This window comes from Salmo salar, chromosome ssa03 (assembly GCF_905237065.1).
Source record: "Salmo salar chromosome ssa03, Ssal_v3.1, whole genome shotgun sequence".
In the NCBI taxonomy this organism is placed as follows: Eukaryota; Metazoa; Chordata; class Actinopteri; order Salmoniformes; family Salmonidae; genus Salmo; species Salmo salar.
In genome coordinates, this window is record NC_059444.1 from 74,207,659 (window position 1) to 74,227,069 (window position 19,411).

A 19,411-nucleotide genomic window follows, 5' to 3' on the forward strand; every position below is an offset into this window, starting at 1 on the left:
CTTTGTACCTGTTTCCTCCAGCATCTTCACAAGGTCCTTTGCTGTTGTTCTGGGATTGATTTGCACTTTTCGCACCAAAGTACCTTTATTTCCAGGAAACAGAATGCGTCTCTTTCCTGAGCGCTATGACGGCTGCGTGGTCCAGTGGTGTTTATACTTGCATACTATTGTTTGTACAGATGAACGTGGTACCTTTAGGCATTTGGAAATTGCTCCCAAGGATGAACCGGACTTGTGGAGGTCGACAATTTTTTTTCTGAGGTCTTAGCTGATTTCTTTTGATTTTCCCATGATGTCAAGCAAAGAGGCACTGAGTTTGAAGGTAGGCCTTGAAATACATCCACAGGTACCCCTCCAATTGACTCAAATGATGTCAATTAGCCTATCAGAAGCTTCTAAAGCCATGAAAACATTTCTGGAATTTTCCAAGCTGTTTAAAGGCACAGTCAACTTAGTGTATGTAAACTTCTGACCCACTAAAATAGTGATACAGTGAAATAATCTGTCTGTAAACAATTGTTGGAAAAATTACTTGTGTCATGCACAAAGTAGATGTCCTAACCGACTTGCCAAAACTAAATTTGCTGAGTGGTTGAAAAACTAGTTTTAATGACTCCAACCTAAGTGTATGTAAACTTCCGACTTCAACTGTAATTTTGATGTCTTCACTATTATTCTGCTCACTATTATTACTGCTGCTCCCGAGCGGTCTAAGTCACTGCATCTCAGTGCAAGAGGGCGTCACTATAGTCCCTAGTTTGAATCCAGGCTGTATCTCATCCGGCCGTGATTGGGAGTCCCATAGGGTGGCACACAATTTACCCAGCGTAATTTGGGTTTGGCTGGGGTAGGCCGTCCTTGTAAATAACAATTTGTTCTTAACTGACTTGCCTAGTTAAATAAAGATTGTAGAAAATAGTAAAATAAATAAAAACCCTAGAATGAGTAGGTGTGTCCAAACTTTTGACTGGTACTGTATATATATATATATATATGTAGATTATTTGTTGTTGTTGACCTATCACAAGTGGGGCTCCGCCCCTAATGGATGGGCAGCCACTGCATCTGACTTCATTTCAAAGGTACAAATTCAACATATTTTATACAACGCACTTGGCACACACTGGTTGACTCAACATTGTTTCCATGTAATTTCAATGAAATTACAGTTAATCAACGTGGAATAGACGTTGAATTGACATCTGTGCCTACGTTAAAAACGTGTTACAATGATGACATAATCCTGTGGTTTAAGTTTCACCCTCAAAACAACAGTTTACATTGATTACTTTTTTCAAATCCAATGTATTTTCCACGTAGATTCCACGTCACAATACGCTGACAAATTACGTTGGAACAAAGTTGATTCAACTAGTTTGTGCCCAGTCGGAGGCCTCCTAACCCTACTCCCACCGCAGCACCTGTTGCTCCAGGCTCTACCCAGACATGACACTCCCGCCTCTCGTTTCTCAGAAACAGGCAGACTGACTCTGACTGGGAGGTCAGTTGGGTTAGGCATAATAACTAAGGACTAGTTTCTTAGAATCCTGTTGTGGGCAGGTAGGAGGCCAGGGGACGTGATTTGGCTTTTAAAGACATTTTTCCCTTGGGGGGCGGAGCAGGACCTGTTCTACAAGTCCAGGTCACCCATAGGATGTGATCTCATGTCCCTCATTTACTATGTTGTGTGTCCATAGCTGTCAGTCCAGTGTCTGTTCCTGGATGTGAGATAGAGCTGGCAGAGAGCTTTCCTCAGGAAAGAGTAGATGCTACAGCACTGCTGAATGATATTTCCTCCACTGAAAAGGGAATACACCACAGTAGTCTCTAGCTACAGTGCAGGAGCCAGTCATGGCGCTGCGCCCACGGGCTTCCTCCCAGCCTGGGAAACCTTCGTTCTTACAGAGCCCCAAGGTGGTCATGGCTCTGCGGCCCAGGGCCGTGTCCTCTCACTCGGGCTCCATGCTGGAGGACGAGCTAACCTGCTCTGTGTGCTGCGAGATCTTCAGGGACCCTGTGGTGCTCAAGTGCACCCACAGCTTCTGCCGGGCCTGCCTGCAGCAGTTCTGGAACCAGAAGAAGGCAAGGCGCGAGTGTCCCGTGTGCCGCAGGAAGTGTTCCCTGACGGAGCCCACAGTGAGCCTGGCTCTGAAGAACGTGGCTGATACCTTCTTCAGGGAGCAGAGGAGCCAGGGCGAGGCGGGCGGGGGGCCGGACAGAGGGGGCGTCTCAGTGAAGTCTGAGGCGAAGTGCCCCACACACGGGGAGGTGCTGAAGCTGTTCTGCCAGGACGATGCCGAGGTGCTCTGCTGTGTGTGTCACACGTCTAAGAGGCACCAGGGCCACTGTGTGATCCCACTGGAGGAGGGGGCCCAGGAGCTCAAGGTTAGAATGGCTTGTCTCGTATCATTCAGTTTTGGATGGTTGTGTAACCCTCTCTTTTATGGTGTTGCAAATATTGTATTCTGTCAGATAATCTTTTAATTTCACAGTTTTTATTCAGATATACTACTTTATATTGACCATACTACCTTGAAAATGTATTCTTAATCCAGCTCGTTTTAGCAACAGTATAAAACTTGAAGCTGTACCGTCAGCTATCAAACATAACTATTGTGAAACATGATTGTTATTGATGTGACACATTTCACAACAGTGACATTTCGAAAGGGATCCAGAGCCATTGATACTGTATCTGATAGCTGGATAAATTTAAAAAAAAATAAATACACATTGTAAGGTGATACGTGAATGCTTCCTTACACAGTTACACCGTATGCTAGTGCAATGCACTGGCAGCAATTTTTCAACTAACCCTTACCCGGTGATACTTTCTTAATTCTCGATTCAGAATAAACTTTTCTATTGTAAACGTTTGCGTGCAGTTGCAGATGGTACTCCAGAAACCATAGAATATGGTGTCACCAAAAGAAGTATCACCAAAATATCCTGATTACGGTTAAACAGCAGCCTATGCACGACCTCAGATGAGCTTTAGCTCTGCCGTTGACGTTCGTGTTTACACGGCTAGATTTTCTTGAGCTAAGCTTCCACTTTACCGCTTATACACTTTACAGTGGTATCTCTAAAAACGTTCTCTCTCTCTCCCTCCCCCCCTCCTCTCTCTCCCTCAGGAAGAAATGAAGAAAGAATTGATCCCTCTGAAGAAGTGCCTCCGTGGCCTCTATGAAGCCAAGCAGGAGTGTGATGACACAACTGTGCACATCAAGGTATCAACAAACAGGGCGTCCAAAACCGTGGGACATCAGCAGATCCCAACACCACACTGACTGATGTTTAGCTCACACACTGTTAGTCTGTAAACAGTTGGAGGAATGCCTTTGAAAAAACAAACCCTTGAAAATATGGTCTTATAACTTGTGTACAGTATATCCTCATGTGGACAAAGCAGTCAATATGCTTTGTGCCTGGTGTTTGTGTCTGGTGTTTGACCAAGCAATTTCCCCTTGAGGGATAATAAAGTTATTTTAAATTGATTGAATTTATCACACAAATCAGAAATCAGACATGTCTAGGTTGTAAGAGACTTTGTTGTCAATGGCTTGCCTACCAAAACAACGTTTTGACAAATGTCTGCCATTGTGTGCCACTGTTCTAGAGTTATATATAAGATTGTATCCCTCCTATGACCCGTTTCTCCTGTTTGTCCAGAGCCAGACCCAGCAGACAGAGAATCACATCAGAGAGGAGTTTGAGCAGCTCAGGCAGTTCCTTCAGAATGAGGAGGAAGCCAGGATAGCTATCCTACAGGAGGAAGATGAGCAGAAGAGACATCTGGTGAGGAAGAAGACAGAGGGCATCACGGCAGACATCCTCACCCTCTCTCATGCCATCATCGCTATTGATAATGAAATAGCCTCCAGTGATGCTCTTTTCCTCCAGGTAAGAAGAATAGGAACTTGTATAAACCAGCAGTATTGACAGTACAAACAGTTACAAAACATTTGTTTTGTTACCTTTTCAGAACTACAGAAACACAAAGAAGAGGTAAGTGTTCTGACTTGAGTACCTAATACCTTTATAATGTAATGTACCAAACTCCAACTAGAACTAACTGTCTGTTATATTGTTGCAGAGCTGTGATACCTCAGAAGGGTCCAGAGGAGATCTCAGGTGCTTTGATCAACGTGGCAAAACATGTCAGCTCCCTCAAGTACAAGGTCTGGGAGAAGATGGTGGGGCTGGTGGAGTACAGTATGTATAGCAAGACTACAGTAGTCTGTTTATGCTCCAGTCTTTGGCTTGTTTGGTATCTAGCTAGCTATAACTGTATTAACTAATGTTCTAGTGAACTTCTACTAACTCGTATAGATGTACGATAATTCATTTATTACTAAATCCACAACTTGTAAATATTTTCTAAAACTGTTTCCATCACTAAAGCCCTTTTCTCCATCTCCCAGCTCCTGTGACTCTGGATCCTAACACGGCCTACTCCTGGCTCTCTCTGAACAAGGACCTGACCAGTGTGACCAACAGTGGTCATGTGCAGGTGCTCCCAGACAACCCAGAGCGTTTTGACCACTTCGTGTTCGTCCTGGGCTCTGAGGGCTTCACCACCGGCTGCCACGCCTGGGAGGTAGAGGTGGGGGACAAGGACGACTGGATGCTGGGTGTGGCCAAGGAGTCCATCAACAGGAAGGGCCGGATCTCAGGCTGCCCTGAGGGCGGCTTGTGGATGATCTCCCACTGCGAGGGTGAGTATATGGCCATGACCCGGCCACGCACCCTTCTCAAACTGACAGGGGGGCTGAAGAGGGTCAGGGTGCAGCTGGACTACGACTCTGGGGAGGTGACCTTCTCCAACCCTGTTAACATGACGTCCATCTACACCTTCAATGATATCTTCACTGAGAGGATGTTCCCCTTCTTCTGCCCTGGGGCCAACATCAACGGAAACAACCCCGGCCCGCTGAAGATCTGCCCGGTCAAAGTGGCTGTGTGGAACAGCGCCACCTGGTGATGAGGAGGGGTTCTGACAGCACCATTCAAAGAGAGTGGTAGCTGTACATCCAAGGCACATATCCAGCCTCCAGACACATAGGTAATGGCATAGTGAAATGTTTGGCACGGTGTGTGTGGAAAACATTTTGTAAGATCTTTAAGAGATTTTTTTGATTACCTTTTTGACTTTATCGATAGAAGAAATTAGATACTGATTATTACCGAAAGACTCCATTTGACATTGGCTTTTTTGCCATGTTATGGAACGTGTAGTAAAGAGCATGTGTGAGATGAATGAAGATATACGATTCGATACGACACAATGAATATTACAATTCCTGTATATAAAAGCCCCAAAATGTTATTTTTTTTCTCAATTGAATAAACTTTGGGGGGATACCACTTGATTGTACTCATGTTTATTTGATGCATATTTATAGAAGGTTTATAGAATGATTATAAATGATTGTGTTCAGAGTTCTCCAGTATTCAGTACAATCCAGTGAGTTTACCAAGGCATGACTTTGCCCTCATGGTCCAGGAAGGCCCCAGTCTGTTTCTCAGTAAGGAGTCCATCATGCACAGCAGTCCTTCCACACTCTCTGGAGCATCGATCGCCCCCTGGTGGTCATAGTAAACACATACATGGTCGGCCTTTGTGGCAGTAGTGGTATTAGACTTTATTGGGCCATGACTAATCAAAACCTTTCAAATGTTGTCTTGACCCCTCCAGATAATCAAAACAGAACATCAGACTAAAGCCCAGTTTTAGGCTTATGCCACGACCCACTATTGGGTTCTGACTCCTGCTCCTGATGGACTATTGGGACAACACTGCTCTAAGATGCTTAAACATAGTTCATTACATCCTTTCCCACCCCTGAGGTCAATGTGGTCAATAGAAGCACCCTGCCAGTCAGACTCACCCCTTCTCCATCCATGTCAATGCGGACCCAGCCCGGGTGCAGGACCACAAACAGGATCTCATCCTTCCTGAACTCCTCTGTAGCGCAGAGCGTCAGCATGTTCAGACCAGCCTGAGAGGAGAGGAAAGGAGGAGCAGGAAGAGAGAAGGGAGGGAGGCTGTTAAAGAGGAGAGGATACAGGACAATAGATTGGATGTAGAACCATGACTACGGAATGAATGAAAAGGTTTCAAACTCATCACACATGACATGTATTCCATTCCAGCCATTACAAAGAGCCCGTCCGCCGATTTAAATTGACACCAGCCTCCACTGACATGGCTGGGCTAACCTGACAGGGAATATAATGTGATGGGAGAGGATGTGTTATAATAGGCAAGGTAACAGAGGTCTGTTTACTTTGCTGATGCCATAGGGAAGAAAGAATACATCTCCTTGATGGTTGCCATGGAGCCCACCGTGCTGGAAATGCTGAACACAGCTGGCTTACTACAGGACATTCCTGGTTTCCCACTGGCTGTGGCTGCTGCCTGCAGATAGGGCAGAAACTCCTAATGAGGACCACAGGGACAGAGAGGGAGACAGAGAAAACAAAAATGATGAATCATTCTTCAGTATTCTACACCTTTTGTTTGTAGACCTTAGGAAAAACAAATACATTTTCAATGTCCTCTAAAATGTATTTGTATGTGTGTTTTTCTGGCTCTCTGCTCTCACCTTAGTGACGTCCATGGGGCCCATGATGTTGGTGTTGAATGCAGCTTGCATTTTCTGGGTACTTGTGGTCTGCATGGTGCCGTGAGTCAGCATCCCCGTGTTGTTTACCAGCAGGTTGAGCCCAGCCTTCCCCACTAGACTGCCCACCTGCTTGGCTGACTCCTTAATGCTGCAGGGGTCTGTGGCGTCTGACAGACACAGAGGAGAAAAAGTCAGTCAGTCAACCGCTAGACTAAACCCAGATCTGTTTGTGCTGTCTTGCCACCCCTAACTGTAATTATCCTTCAAGCACAAACAGATCTGGGGCTAGTCAACCCCAGTATCCAGTCTAACATCCCAGCTGGCCAGCTCAGAGTAACCTGGCACTCTGCCATGTGATTCATACAGTACAGGCAATACAAGTGCATGCTGTGACTGGTGAGATTGACAACAGTGCCATTAATAGGCTCAATAGTCCTAGTGCTAGAGCGTGAAGAAACAAAAGAATGGAACAGAGCGAGTACTCACCAAGACGGATGACAGTGATGACATTCGGGTGCTTCTTTGCCAGGTCTCGCAGACCCTTAAACACAAAGGACACATTGTTGGTTAGACACAGAAAATACATCTCCAGGAAGGCTTTATTTTCTATCTTTGCTCAGTAGAGTTTTCCTTATTCAGTAGAGTTTGCCTTCAAGCAGAGCCATGTATTTAGAGAGTTGGGCCATTGAGGATTTACATGACACTATTTCAACATTCTAAGGCAGCCATGTGAGCGCCCTATTAACATTATATGGGGAATATTTAATAATCACCATTGCACTGCACACTGCCTATCCCATCTGGACAAGAGGAATACCTACCTAAGAATGCCGTTCATTGACTATAGCTCAGCCTTCAATACCATAGTACCCTCCAAGCTCATCATTAAGCTCGGGGCCCTGGTCTGAACCCCGCCCTGTGCCACTGCGTCCTGGACTTCCTGACGGGCCGCCCCCCAGGTGGGGAAGATAGGAAACAACATCTCCACTTCGCTGATCTTCAACACTGGGGCCCCACAAGGGTGCGTGCTCAGCTCCCTCCTGTACTCCCTGTTCACCCATTACTGCGTGGCCAATCACGCCTCCAACTCAATCATCAAGTTTGCAGACCACACAACAGTAGTAGGTCTGATTACCAACATGGAGGAGGTGAGGGCCCTGGCGGAGTGGTGTCAGGAAAATAATCTCTCCCTCAACGTCAACAAAATGAAGGAGCTGATCGTGAACTTCAGGAAACAGCAGAGGGAGCACGCCCCTATCCACATCGACGAGACCGCAGTGGAGAAGGTGGAAAGCTTCAAGTTCCTCACCGTACACATCACTGACAATCTGAAATGGTCCACCCACACAGACAGTGTGGTGAAGAAAGCGCAACAGAACCTCTTCAACCTCAGGAGGCTGAAGAAATTAATCTTGGCCCCTAAGACCCTCACAAACTTTTAAAGATGCATAATTGTCGGGCTGTATCACCGCCTGGTACGGGAACTGCACCGCCCGCAACCGCAGGGCTCTCCAGAGGGTGGTGCGGTCTGCCCAACGCATCACTGGGGGCACACTGCCTGCCCTCCAGGACACCTACAGCACTCGATGTCACAGGAAGGCCAAAAAGATCATCAAGGACATCAACCACCTGAGCAATGGCCTGTTCACCCCGCTATCATCCAGAAGGCGAGGTCAGTACAGGTGCATCAAAGCTGGGACCAAGAGACTGAAAAACAGCTTCTATCTCAAGGCCATCAGACTGTTAAACAGCCATCACTAACCGGCTACCACCTGATTACTCCACCCTGCACCTTAGAGGCTGCTGCCCTATATACATAGACATGGAATCACTGGTCACTTTAATAATGGAACACTAGTCGCTTTAATAATGTTTACATACTGCTTTACTTATCTCATATATATACTGTATTCTATTCTACTGTATATTAGTCAATGCCACTATGACATTGCTCATCCTGATATTTATATATTTCTTAATTCCATTCTTTTACTTTTAGATTTGTGTGTATTGTTGTGAATTGTTAGATACTACTGCACTGTTGGAGCTTGAAACACAAGCATTTTGCTACGCCCACAATAACATCTGCTAAATATACTGTATGCATGTGACCAATAACATTTGATTTGATTTGATTTAAATAAGGCTATGTAACTGAATGTCTAGAATTAAAACAAAATATAACATTCTAAAATTTGACCCAACTTTCTAAATACATGGCTCTGCCCTCAAGGACATAGATGCCCTAAGAACAACATGGAATAAGGAACACTCCAATCTCCTCTCTCTGCTCTCACCTCAGCTCTGAGCCCGTCTAGGTCTCGGCAGCAGGCTAATAACTGGCGGACCGGCCAGGGAGACTCCACCATCTGTTTAACCATCTCCAAACCCAGGCCTCGGTTGGCCCCCGTGATCAGGATGCTGCATGCTTTAGCTGCCATTTCTTCTCGTTTCAGTCTCTGCCTCGACCTGGAGTGTGTGACTGTTCGGGGCTCTCCTTCTCACCCCATTTATAACGTCAATTATTTTCATTGACTGTTTATTCTGTAGCCTCACCACACCCAGTGAGGTAGTATGCTGAGTTGTGTTTGTGTGTGTGTGTGTGTGTGTGTGTGTGTGTGTGTGTGTGTGTGTGTGTGTGTGTGTGTGTGTGTGTGTGTGTGTGTGTGTGTGTGTGTGTGTGTGTGTGTGTGTGTGTGTGTGTGTGTGTGTGTGTGTGTGTGTGTGTGTGTGCGTGCCATTGGCAGAAGGGGTTGTGTATGGGAAATTAAGGACGTTAATATGGTGGTTGCAAATGAAATAGAACCCACCGGGCACTCACTGGTTGAATCAACATTCTTTCCACGTCATTTCAATGAAATGACATTGAACCAATGTGAAATAGACGTTGAATTGAGTCTGTGCCCAGTGGGAAGTTACATAATGTAAACTGTGATGAGAGCTAAGCCAACAGTAGGCATGGGGACGCAGCCTGGACTGCAGCTAAAAGCTGTGTGTCCATTGAACAATGGAAGATGAATGAGGTAATGTAAACAACTCAGCTTTGGGAGCAGAAGGTAGATCAGATTCAGAGAGCTGATGAGAGGACGCTTCCCACGGCCTGGACAAACCGGCTCCTAAGAGGCGTTACTACAGACCCTTGTTCGATCCCGGGCTGTATCACAACCGGCCGTGATTGGGAGTTCCATAGGGCAGTGCACAATTGGCCCAGCGTCGTCCAGGTTAGGGAAGGGTTTGGCCGGAGTAGGCCGTCATTGTAAATAAGAATGTATTCTTAACTGACTTGCCTAGTTAAATAAAGGTTAAATAAAAAGAAGTGGAAAGCACTTGGACCAGCACTGTGGTTCTTAGAGGGAGGTAAACGACTCATAATGACGCTGCTCACGGGAGGTGATATGGCTGATTTCCCTCTCAGTTACACCCTTAATCATCCTACTACTGCCACACTCACAATGACAGGGATTTACTGTGTCAGAGGGTAGTTTGTGTTTCCTTGCAGGAGTAATCTAATCTAATGAGTCATTCATAACGACTGTATGTTTGTTTGTGAGTGTGTGAGTAGGTTTGAGTATAATAATAGAGGCAGTGTGTTTCTGTGAGAGTAGGACAGAATGTGAACCAGTGTGATAAATGGAAAGTGAAGGAACCCTGATTTTCTATGGGATTAAGGTCTGGAGACTGGCTAGGCCACTCCAGGACCTTAATGTGCTTCTTCTTGAGCCACTCCTTTGTTGCCTTGGCCGTGTGTTTTGGGTCATTGTCATGCTGGAATACCCATCCACGACCCATTTTCAATGCCCTGGCTGTGGGAAGGAGGTTCTCACCCAAGATTTGACGGTACATGGCCCCGTCCATTGTCCTTTTGATGCGGTGAAGTTGTCCTGTCCCCTTAGCAGAAAAACACCCCCAAAGCATAATGTTTCCACCTCCATGTTTGACGGTGGGGATGGTGTTCTTGGGGTCATAGGCAGCATTCCTCCTCCTCCAAACACGGCGAGTTGAGTTGATGCCAAAGAGCTCCATTTTGGTCTCATCTGACCACAACACTTTCACCCAGTTGTCCTCTGAATCATTCAGATGTTCATTGGCAAACTTCAGACGGGCATGTATATGTGCTTTCTTGAGCAGGGGGACCTTGCGGGCGCTGCAGGATTTCAGTCCTTCATGGCGTAGTGTGTTACCAATTGTTTTCTTGGTGACTATGGTCCCAGCTGCCTTGAAATCATTGACAAGATCCTCCCGTGTAGTTCTGGGCTGATTCCTCACCGTTCTCATGATCATTGCAACTCCACGAGGTGAGATCTTGCATGGAGCCACAGGCCGAGGCAGATTGACAGTTCTTTTGTGTTTCTTCCATTTGCGAATAATCGCACCAACTGTTGTCACCTTCTCACCACGCTGCTTGGCAATGGTCTTGTAGCCCATCCCAGCCTTGTGTAGGTCTACAATCTTGTCCCTGACATCCTTGGAGAGCTCTTTGGTCTTGGCCATGGTGGAGAGTTTGGAATCTGATTGATTGATTGCTTCTGTGGACAGGTGTCTTTTATACAGGTAACAAGCTGAGATTAGGAGCACTCCCTTTAAGAGTGTGCTCCTAATCTCAGCTCGTTACCTGTATAAAAGACACCTGGGAGCCAGAAATCTTTCTGATTGAGAGGGGGTCAAATACTTATTTCCCTCATTAAAATGCAAATCAATTTATAACATTTTTGACATGCGTTTTTCTGGATTTTTTTGTTGTTATTCTGTCTCTCACTGTTCAAATAAACCTACCATTAAAATTATAGACTGATCATTTCTTTGTCAGTGGGCAAACATACAAAATCAGCAGGGGATCAAATACTTTTTTCCCTGACTGTATGTGGCCAATATACCACGGCTAAGGGCTGTTCTTACGCACGACACAAAGTGGAGTGCCTTGACACAGCCCTTAGCCATGGTATATTGGCCACATACCACAAACCCCCGAGGTGCCTTATTGCTATTATAAACTGGTTACTAACGTAATTAGAGCAGTAAAAATAAATGTTTTGTCATATCCGTGGTATACGGTCTGATATACCATGGCTGTCAGCCAATCAGCATTCAGGGCCCGAGCCACCCAGTTTATAATTATATATATGTTCTGTATGTTTATAAAACACATAGGGCCGTATTCAATCTGTATCGCTGAAGTTCAGCATTACAGCATGGTTAAAATGTAAAGGCAATGTTCCCTCGTTATCGGAGACTGCATTAAGACCATTAGGGGATTCATAAGGATAGGAAAACACCTCAATAAAATGCATAACCTTCAGAGCTGACTGGCACCAATACAAACATATGATCGCAGCAAGCGATAACTGGGGGAACAAGATACACAGGCACGGCAGCCAAGCTTGGCTACAGTGTGAGAGTATAATGACAGCTTTGAAAATGAATTGGAAATCAAACTGAGCCATTGAAAGAGTAGATGTATAGCAACTTTAATATATACATATTTCCATATCTGTTGAAACAGCACTGAATGTGCAGGGATGCTGAGCAGCATTCTCACCACACGGTGGCGCCACCATCTCTGCTAAACCTCTGCTGGGTTTTAGACAAAGATTCACGGCTTTCAAGTCCTTGCTCTCCACATGCATGACTCTCCAACATGCATGACAATAATAGAATAGCGAGCTGGTTGAGGAGATGGGGGAAGGGTAAACACTAACTAAATATCTAACTAACTAACTAACTAACTAACTAACTAAGAGACAGAAAGGCTGGCCTTGGCCACAGAACTATCCATAAAGTTACATGAATCAGTAAACGAATATTAGCTTTGTTCAAGAGATACTCATCGACTGGGTCACTCCTTCAAAGCTTTTCCCTTTCTTTCTGAAGACAGTAAATGGTGTTATAGATTATCCAGCATTAGTGTATGCCTGCTAGCTCTCTAATTGTGGAAATTGACAGGTGATCACTGCTCTTTGGCTTCCTCTGCTGCTGGTGAGCTAAAAGATGAACGTGGGAACTGACTGAGAGTTAAAGTAACAGTACGATCAGATAAAAAGGTACAAAAAATATTTATGAAACCCTAGATCAGCATACTGTTGGCTCGGCTACAATCACCTCGACATACACAACCACATAGAGACAGAAAAATAACGGTCATTTGGAAATGTGATCCTTTGGCTGTCCAGATATAAATGGCAGTGTCTGGCTCATAACACACATACAGTACATGCACATACATAAATACAAATACAAGTTCATTGAATGCACTTCTGTGTCCCCAGCTCTCCACTTCAAAAATGAAACGGTGCATAAATTAAACAAATCAGCTTGTAGAAAAGGTCCATGCACTTGAGAGTTTTCGGATACAAAACTAAGTGACAGCTGTGACTGTCTGTTCAGAGTAGATGTGTCCTTCCCTATAGTATATCTCTCCCCTCCTCTCTCTCTCTTTCTCTGTTTCTCTCTTTCTCTCTCTGTCTCTCTTTCTCTCTCTCGTTTCTCTCTCCACTCCCACTATGCTGCTGAGTTCTGTTGTCTACGCTCACAAATGGGTGCTGTTCTGTGTGTCGAATCTGTGGCCCTCGGAGCGGCTGTTGCTGACCTTCCTACTGCCCCCCTGGTTAGGCAACAGAGACAGAGGGTCTGGTCTGATCAAGTACCTGGACATGGGACACACACACCAACACACTTAGATGAATAATACATTTAACAAATGCTCATACATTCTTATAACAAGTTATAAACCATTATACCTACAGGCTTTTTTATGAAGGGTTACCCACTTAACTTTAGTGATTTCTTCCTGAGTGAATGTGCAAGACTTAATTTAAGTTGGACTAGTATATTGAGGGAAAATGTGTGAAATTGCCTTCTGATGATGTGTGATTTGACTGAGCCATCAGGATATTGTGTACTCACACCACATCGTGCAGCTCCAGCCTGGTGTCAGGAGAGGGGTTGATGAGGATGTAAGACAACCTGTTGCCCTGGTCCGTCATCCCATCTGACACAGGAAGTACACACCACAAGACAGGAAATAAACATGACATGTCACAGGAACTCAAATGATACCAATTAAGTTGTTCCTTAGTAATATTGATTAAAAAAATAGTGGAGGAAAACACAAAGCTATGAGCAAACGGTTCTATTCCATTAGGCAGGCACAGTGCAGTGCTACATGACCACACATCCACCCCTCAGAACATATCCAACAGTACTCACTGAATCCGGTGGCTGAGAGGCCCAGGTGTTTCATGCGCGTGCGGACCAGAGCGTTGAGCTCCTGTCTCTCAGAGCGTCTGAACAGGGTCAGTCTCTGCTGGCTGATCCTCTCCGCAGCGCTTCCTGTGGCCCCCTTCGACCCGCTGGGCCCCCGACCCCCCTTCCTGCTCAGCCTTCTGGCCCACTGCATGCTCTTCCGCCGGAGGAGGGGGTGGTCCGAGGAGTGGGAGGAAGAGGAGGGGGGTTCGGAAGAGGTGGAGTTGCGGTGGGGACCCCTCCGGGACAGCAGGGGCTCTCTGGGCTCTCTGGTGTCCTCATAGTCCTCCACTGTGATGGACACCTGGGACTGAGAGAGAGAGACACACACAGCTCAGACCAATATCAAGCAGCAGCTGTTAATATTGTGAGTTGTTATTGAGTGAGGTGAGTTTTTATTCTGGGTGTTGATGTTTTATCACTAAAACATCATGATGATGTACAGCTTGGTGTCATTGACTCCTGTAAATGATGATCTTTCTGTCCAGACAGGTACCTCAGAGACGGGTAACTTTTGGGCTTCAGTGCGGTAGATGCCGATGGGGATGTCACCAGTGGAGGAGCACAGTTTCTGGTAGAGTCGACCATAGGTGCGGATCCACAGGTCATCCTCAGTGATCTTCATCTATGAGAACCCAAACACCCCACCTTCATCATCCTCAGTACCAGGCAGCTACATTAATACCCCTTCAACCTCAGTACCTGGCATCTACACTAATGTTCCTTCAACCTCAGTACCAGGCAGCTACACTAATGTTCCTTCAACCTCAGTACCAGGCAGCCACACTAACGTCCCTTCAACCTCAGTACCAGGCATCTACACTAATGTTCCTTCAACCTCAGTACCAGGCAGATACACTAATGTTCCTTCAACCTCAGTACCAGGCAGCTACACTGATGTCCCTTCAACCTCAGTACCAGGCAGCTACACTGATGTCCCTTCAACCTCAGTACCAGGCAGCTACACTAATGTCCCTTCAACCTCAGTACCAGGCAGCTACACTGATGTCCCTTCAACCTCAGTACCAGGCAGATACACTAATGTTCCTTCAACCTCAGTACCAGGCAGCTACACTGATGTCCCTTCAACCTCAGTACCAGGCAGCTACACTGATGTCCCTTCAACCTCAGTACCAGGCAGATACACTGATGTCCCTTCAACCTCAGTACCAGGCAGATACACTGATGTCCCTTCAACCTCAGTACCAGGCAGCTACACTGATGTCCCTTCAACCTCAGTACCAGGCAGATACACTGATGTCTCTTCAACCTCAGTACCAGGCAGATACACTGATGTCCCTTCAACCTCAGTACCAGGCAGATACACTGATGTCTCTTCAACCTCAGTACCAGGCAGATACACTGATGTCCCTTCAACCTCAGTACCAGGCAGATACACTGATGTCCCTTCAACCTCAGTACCAGGGAGCTACACTGATGTCCCTTCAACCTCAGTACCAGGCAGCTACACTAATGTTCCTTCAACCTCAGTACCAGGCAGCTACACTGATGTCCCTTCAACCTCAGTACCAGGGAGCTACACTGATGTCCCTTCAACCTCAGTACCAGGCAGCTATATACTATACATTATATTGTTGATCATCACATTTCATAGCTTTCTGATGATAACTATTGAGGACATGAGTAGATGAGTTACTCACAGCACAGAGAAAGCCTGAGCCAGGCATGGAGTCTAGTCCCAGCAACAGTCTGGTGATGGAAATCATGTAGTCCTTCACAAAGGACTGGTGGGAACACACAACAAACAACAGAGGGTCATTGAGCAATAAAGGGGCAATACAAATATTGTAGACTGAGTTTTGAAATATGGAGCGTTGCTGTGCTGGTGTGAGAATTCAGACTAACCTGATACAGTAGAGTATCCAGCATGCTGACACTGAACACCTTCCCAGCAGCGAAGGGTAGACGAAACATGAAGACCAGGTTGGAGCCCCTCTCTCTCTCTTTCTATCAGATCACCATACACAGGAATAAGAAAACAGGGAGAGAGAGAGACAGGGAGAGAGAGAAACAGGAGAGAGAGGGAGAGAGACAGGGAGACAGAGAGACAGAAACAGGGCGAGAGAGCGACGGAGAGAGGGAGACGGAGAGAGAAAGACAGGGAGATTGTGACAGGGAGAGAGAAAGACGGAGAGACAGGGAGCGAGACAGGGAGAGAGAAACAGGGAGAGTGAGAGACAGGGAGAGAGACAGACAGGGAGAGAGAGAGAAAAGAGCCATTAAATTCTACAACCACCTAAAAGGAAGCGATTCCCAAACCATCCATATCAAAACCATCACCTAAAGAGTGATGAACCTGGAGAAGAGTCCCCTAAGCAAGCTGGTCATGAGGCTCTGTTCACAAACACAAAGACACTCCACATAGTCCCAGGACAGCAACACAATTAGACCCAACCAAATCATGAGAAAACAAAAAGATAATTACTTGACACATTGGAAAGAATTAACAAAAAAAAAATGCGCAAACTAGAATGCTATTTGGCTCTAAACAGAGAGTACACAGTGGCAGAATACCTGACCATTCTGACTGACCCAAACTTAAGGAAAACTTAGACTATGTACAGACTCAGTGAGCATAGCCTTGCTATTGAGAAAGGTCGCTGTAGGCAGACCTGGCTCTCAAGAGAAGACAGGCTATGTGCACACTGCCCACAAAATGAGGAGGAAACTGAGCTGCTCTTCATAACCTTCTGCCAAATGTATATTAGAGAAACATATTTCCCTCAGATTACACAGATCCACAAAGAATTCCAAAACAAACCCAATTTTGATAAACTCCCATATCTACTGGGCGAAATACCACAGTGTGTCATTACAGCAGCAAGATTTGTGACCAGTTGCCACAAGAAAAGGGTAACTAGTGAAGAACAAACAACATTGTAAATACAACCCATGTTTATGTTTATATATTTTCCCTTTTGTACTTTAACTATTTGCACATCATTACAACACTGTATATAGACATAATATGACTTGAAATTATTTGAAATGTCTTTATTCTTTTGGAACTTCTGTGAGTGTAATGTTTACTGTACATTTATATTGTTTATTTCGCTTTTGTTTATTATCTACATCACTTGCTTTGGCAATGTTAACATATGTTTCCCATGCCAATAAAGCCCTTAAATTGAAATTGAATTGAATTGACAGGGAGAGACAGAGACAGGGAGAGAGAGAGAGAGACAAAGAGAGAGAGAGACAGGAAGAGAGAGAGACAGGAAGAGAGAGATAGGAAGAAAGAGAGAGAGACAGGAAGAGAGAGACAGCGAAATGGAAAAGCATTACAGTAATGAAGTACCACTTCCTTTTGACATTCCCACATGACCCATCATTAGATGATCTGACTAGGACGGTCCGACTCACCACAGAGAGTACCATAATACAATGTTACCTTCTCCAGCTTGGAGAGAGCCAGGGAGTAGTGGTCTTTGACTTTGAACTGCATGAAGCGCATGTTGGCCGGGTGGGTGAGCTCAGTGATGATACTGAGGGCTGGGAACAGTCTGGGAGGACAGAGGAAAGAGACACATTCAAATTCTTAGACATAGAATGCTTGCTGAATGCAGATATCTATGAATGCACACAAACAACTGTTGGATTCTGCAGGATGGTATGGTGTGATGGATGTATAATGGTTGTGTATGGCTGAGCAGCCCACCTAAAGAGGGTCTGGACGTTGACTATGGTCTTGGCGTCGGCCATGTAGTCCTCCTCAGCGATCATGGAGCTCTCCTTGTCAACCACCACCATGGTGTCAGCAAACGTCACCCCACAACGCAGCAGACTGTCCAGGCTGGAAGGAGAAAGAGGGAGGGAGGGAGGGAGGGAGGGAGGGAGAGAGAGGGAGGGGGAAAGAGAAAGGGGCTTGGGATTATAGAACTTATGTCTTGAGACAGAAAGATTGGAACAGAACTGACACTGTCCATATACAGAGAAATAGCAGTGAGCAGAGAGCAGGAATGACAAACTGATTGTCACAGGGGTTGTGAAATGGAGACCAAGACGCAGCGTGGATAGTGCTCATTTTCAATACTTTAATGAAGACACTTGACAAAATAACAACACGACCAACACAGTCCCGTCAGGTACGCTTAGACTAAACGGAAAACAACTACCCACAACCCCAAAGGAAAAACAGGCTGCCTAAGTATGGCTTCCAATCAGAGACAACGAAAGACACCTGCCTCTGATTGGAAACCATACCCGGCCGAACATGAAAACCAACACATAGAAATAGATAACTAGAACAAACCCACATAGAAACAGAAAACCCCAAAATACATACAAAACAAACCCCCCTGCCACGCCCTGACCATTCTACTATGGCAAATGACCTCTTTCACTGGTCAGGACATGACAGTACCCCCCCCCGAAGGTGCAGACCCCGACTGCACACCAAACCAAAACCCCACAAAAACAACCCTAAACAAAAATGGAGGGAAGGGAGGGTGGTCACCGTCCATGACGGCTCCTGTGCTACACCCAGACCCTCCGTCAATCCTCCAACTACGGATGTGGCTCCGGCTCCGGGCGTAGCCCCCGTTCTGCCCGCAGATCCCTCTGCTTCTGGAACGCTGACCTGTGGATCATTACCAGAGGTTCTGCGCTGCCGACCACCGCTGAAGGCTCTGGGTTGCAGACCACCGCTGAAGGCTCTGGGCTGCAGACCACCGCTGACGGCTCTGGGTTGCAGACCACAGCTGAAGGCTCTGGACTGAGAGGCGTCGCCGGAGGCTCCGGACTGGGAGGCGTCGCCGGAGGCTCCGGACTGGGAGGCGTCGCCGGAGGCTCCGGACTGGGAGGCGTCGCTGGAGGCTCCGGGCTGGGGAGCGTCGCCGGAGGCTCCGGGCTGAGAAGCGTCGCTGGAGGCTCCGGGCTGAGGAGCATCGCTGGAGGCTCCGGGCTGAGGAGCGGAGGGCGCACTGGGGGACGAGTGCGCGGAGCCGGCACCGGACGTACTGGGCCATGGAGGCTTACTGGAGGTCTGGCGCTCGCGGCTAGCACAACCCGTCCTGGCTTAATGCTGACGCTAGCCCGGCAAGTGCGGAGCGCCGGCACAGGACGAACTGGGCTGTGCTGGGGAATGCGAGGTACCGTGCGCGGAGCAGGCGTAGGATATACTGGACCATGGATTTTCACTGGAGGTCTGATGCTTACAGCTTGCATAACCGGTCCTGGCTCGATGCTGGCCTTAGCCTGGCAAGGGCGAAGCGCTGGCACAGGACGAACTGGGCTGTGCTGGAGAATGCGGGGTATCGTGCGTGGAGCAGGCGTAGGATATATTGGGCCGAGGAGCCGCACTGGAGGCCAGATACGTTGAGCCGGCGCACTTTTACCTGGCTGCCGGCTAACTGTCGCACGACAACGTTGAGGAGCCTGTATCGACCGCACCGGGCTGTGAGTGCGTATGGGCGACATAGTGCGCATTACTCCATACTGCATAGCTCTTCCCTCTGTGCGTCTGCTCCGTCGTGCCCTTTCCGCCAGTCCCCCTCTCCGGAATCTAGCGTCGTAATCCGCTC

The 19,411-nt window shown here is 46.7% G+C and overlaps 2 protein-coding genes and 1 pseudogene across 2 annotated transcripts in view; 1 reads left to right on the plus strand and 2 right to left on the minus strand.

Annotated features, from left to right (window-relative positions):
• Positions 1–1,680: 1,680 nt before the first annotated feature.
• On the plus strand, positions 1,681–5,367 carry LOC106601660 (E3 ubiquitin-protein ligase TRIM35-like). Its single transcript, XM_014194010.2, has 6 exons — positions 1,681–2,385; positions 3,135–3,230; positions 3,673–3,903; positions 3,986–4,008; positions 4,097–4,215; positions 4,425–5,367. Exons 1-6 carry the CDS (start codon positions 1,852–1,854, stop codon positions 4,982–4,984), a joined length of 1,563 nt encoding a protein of 520 aa, XP_014049485.2. The 5' UTR covers positions 1,681–1,851; the 3' UTR covers positions 4,985–5,367.
• A 21-nt stretch (positions 5,368–5,388) lies between these two features.
• On the minus strand, positions 5,389–9,121 carry LOC106597555 (C-factor-like; annotated as a pseudogene).
• Positions 9,122–12,084: 2,963 nt separating this feature from the next.
• The window catches only part of LOC106598152 (potassium channel subfamily T member 2), an 82,109-nt gene continuing 74,782 nt past the window's right edge, over positions 12,085–19,411 (minus strand). The window contains exons 23-30 of the mRNA XM_045715407.1: positions 17,548–17,682; positions 17,281–17,392; positions 15,735–15,836; positions 15,530–15,613; positions 14,365–14,493; positions 13,833–14,178; positions 13,530–13,614; positions 12,085–13,270 (exon numbers count right to left, since the gene is read on the minus strand). Of these exons, the coding sequence (XP_045571363.1) occupies positions 13,153–13,270; positions 13,530–13,614; positions 13,833–14,178; positions 14,365–14,493; positions 15,530–15,613; positions 15,735–15,836; positions 17,281–17,392; positions 17,548–17,682 (1,111 nt within the window). The 3' untranslated portion in view covers positions 12,085–13,152. The remainder of the gene's footprint in view (positions 13,271–13,529; positions 13,615–13,832; positions 14,179–14,364; positions 14,494–15,529; positions 15,614–15,734; positions 15,837–17,280; positions 17,393–17,547; positions 17,683–19,411) is intronic.

Bases quoted from the DNA above. Each gene is read 5' to 3' on its own strand.
- LOC106601660 (XM_014194010.2), top strand. From the start codon at position 1,852: ATGGCGCTGCGCCCACGGGCTTCCTCCCAGCCTGGGAAACCTTCGTTC. The intron at 2,386-3,134 runs GTTAGAATGGCT...TCTCTCCCTCAG, and splicing joins AGGGGGCCCAGGAGCTCAAG to GAAGAAATGAAGAAAGAATT. The intron at 4,009-4,096 runs GTAAGTGTTCTG...ATATTGTTGCAG, and splicing joins TACAGAAACACAAAGAAGAG to AGCTGTGATACCTCAGAAGG.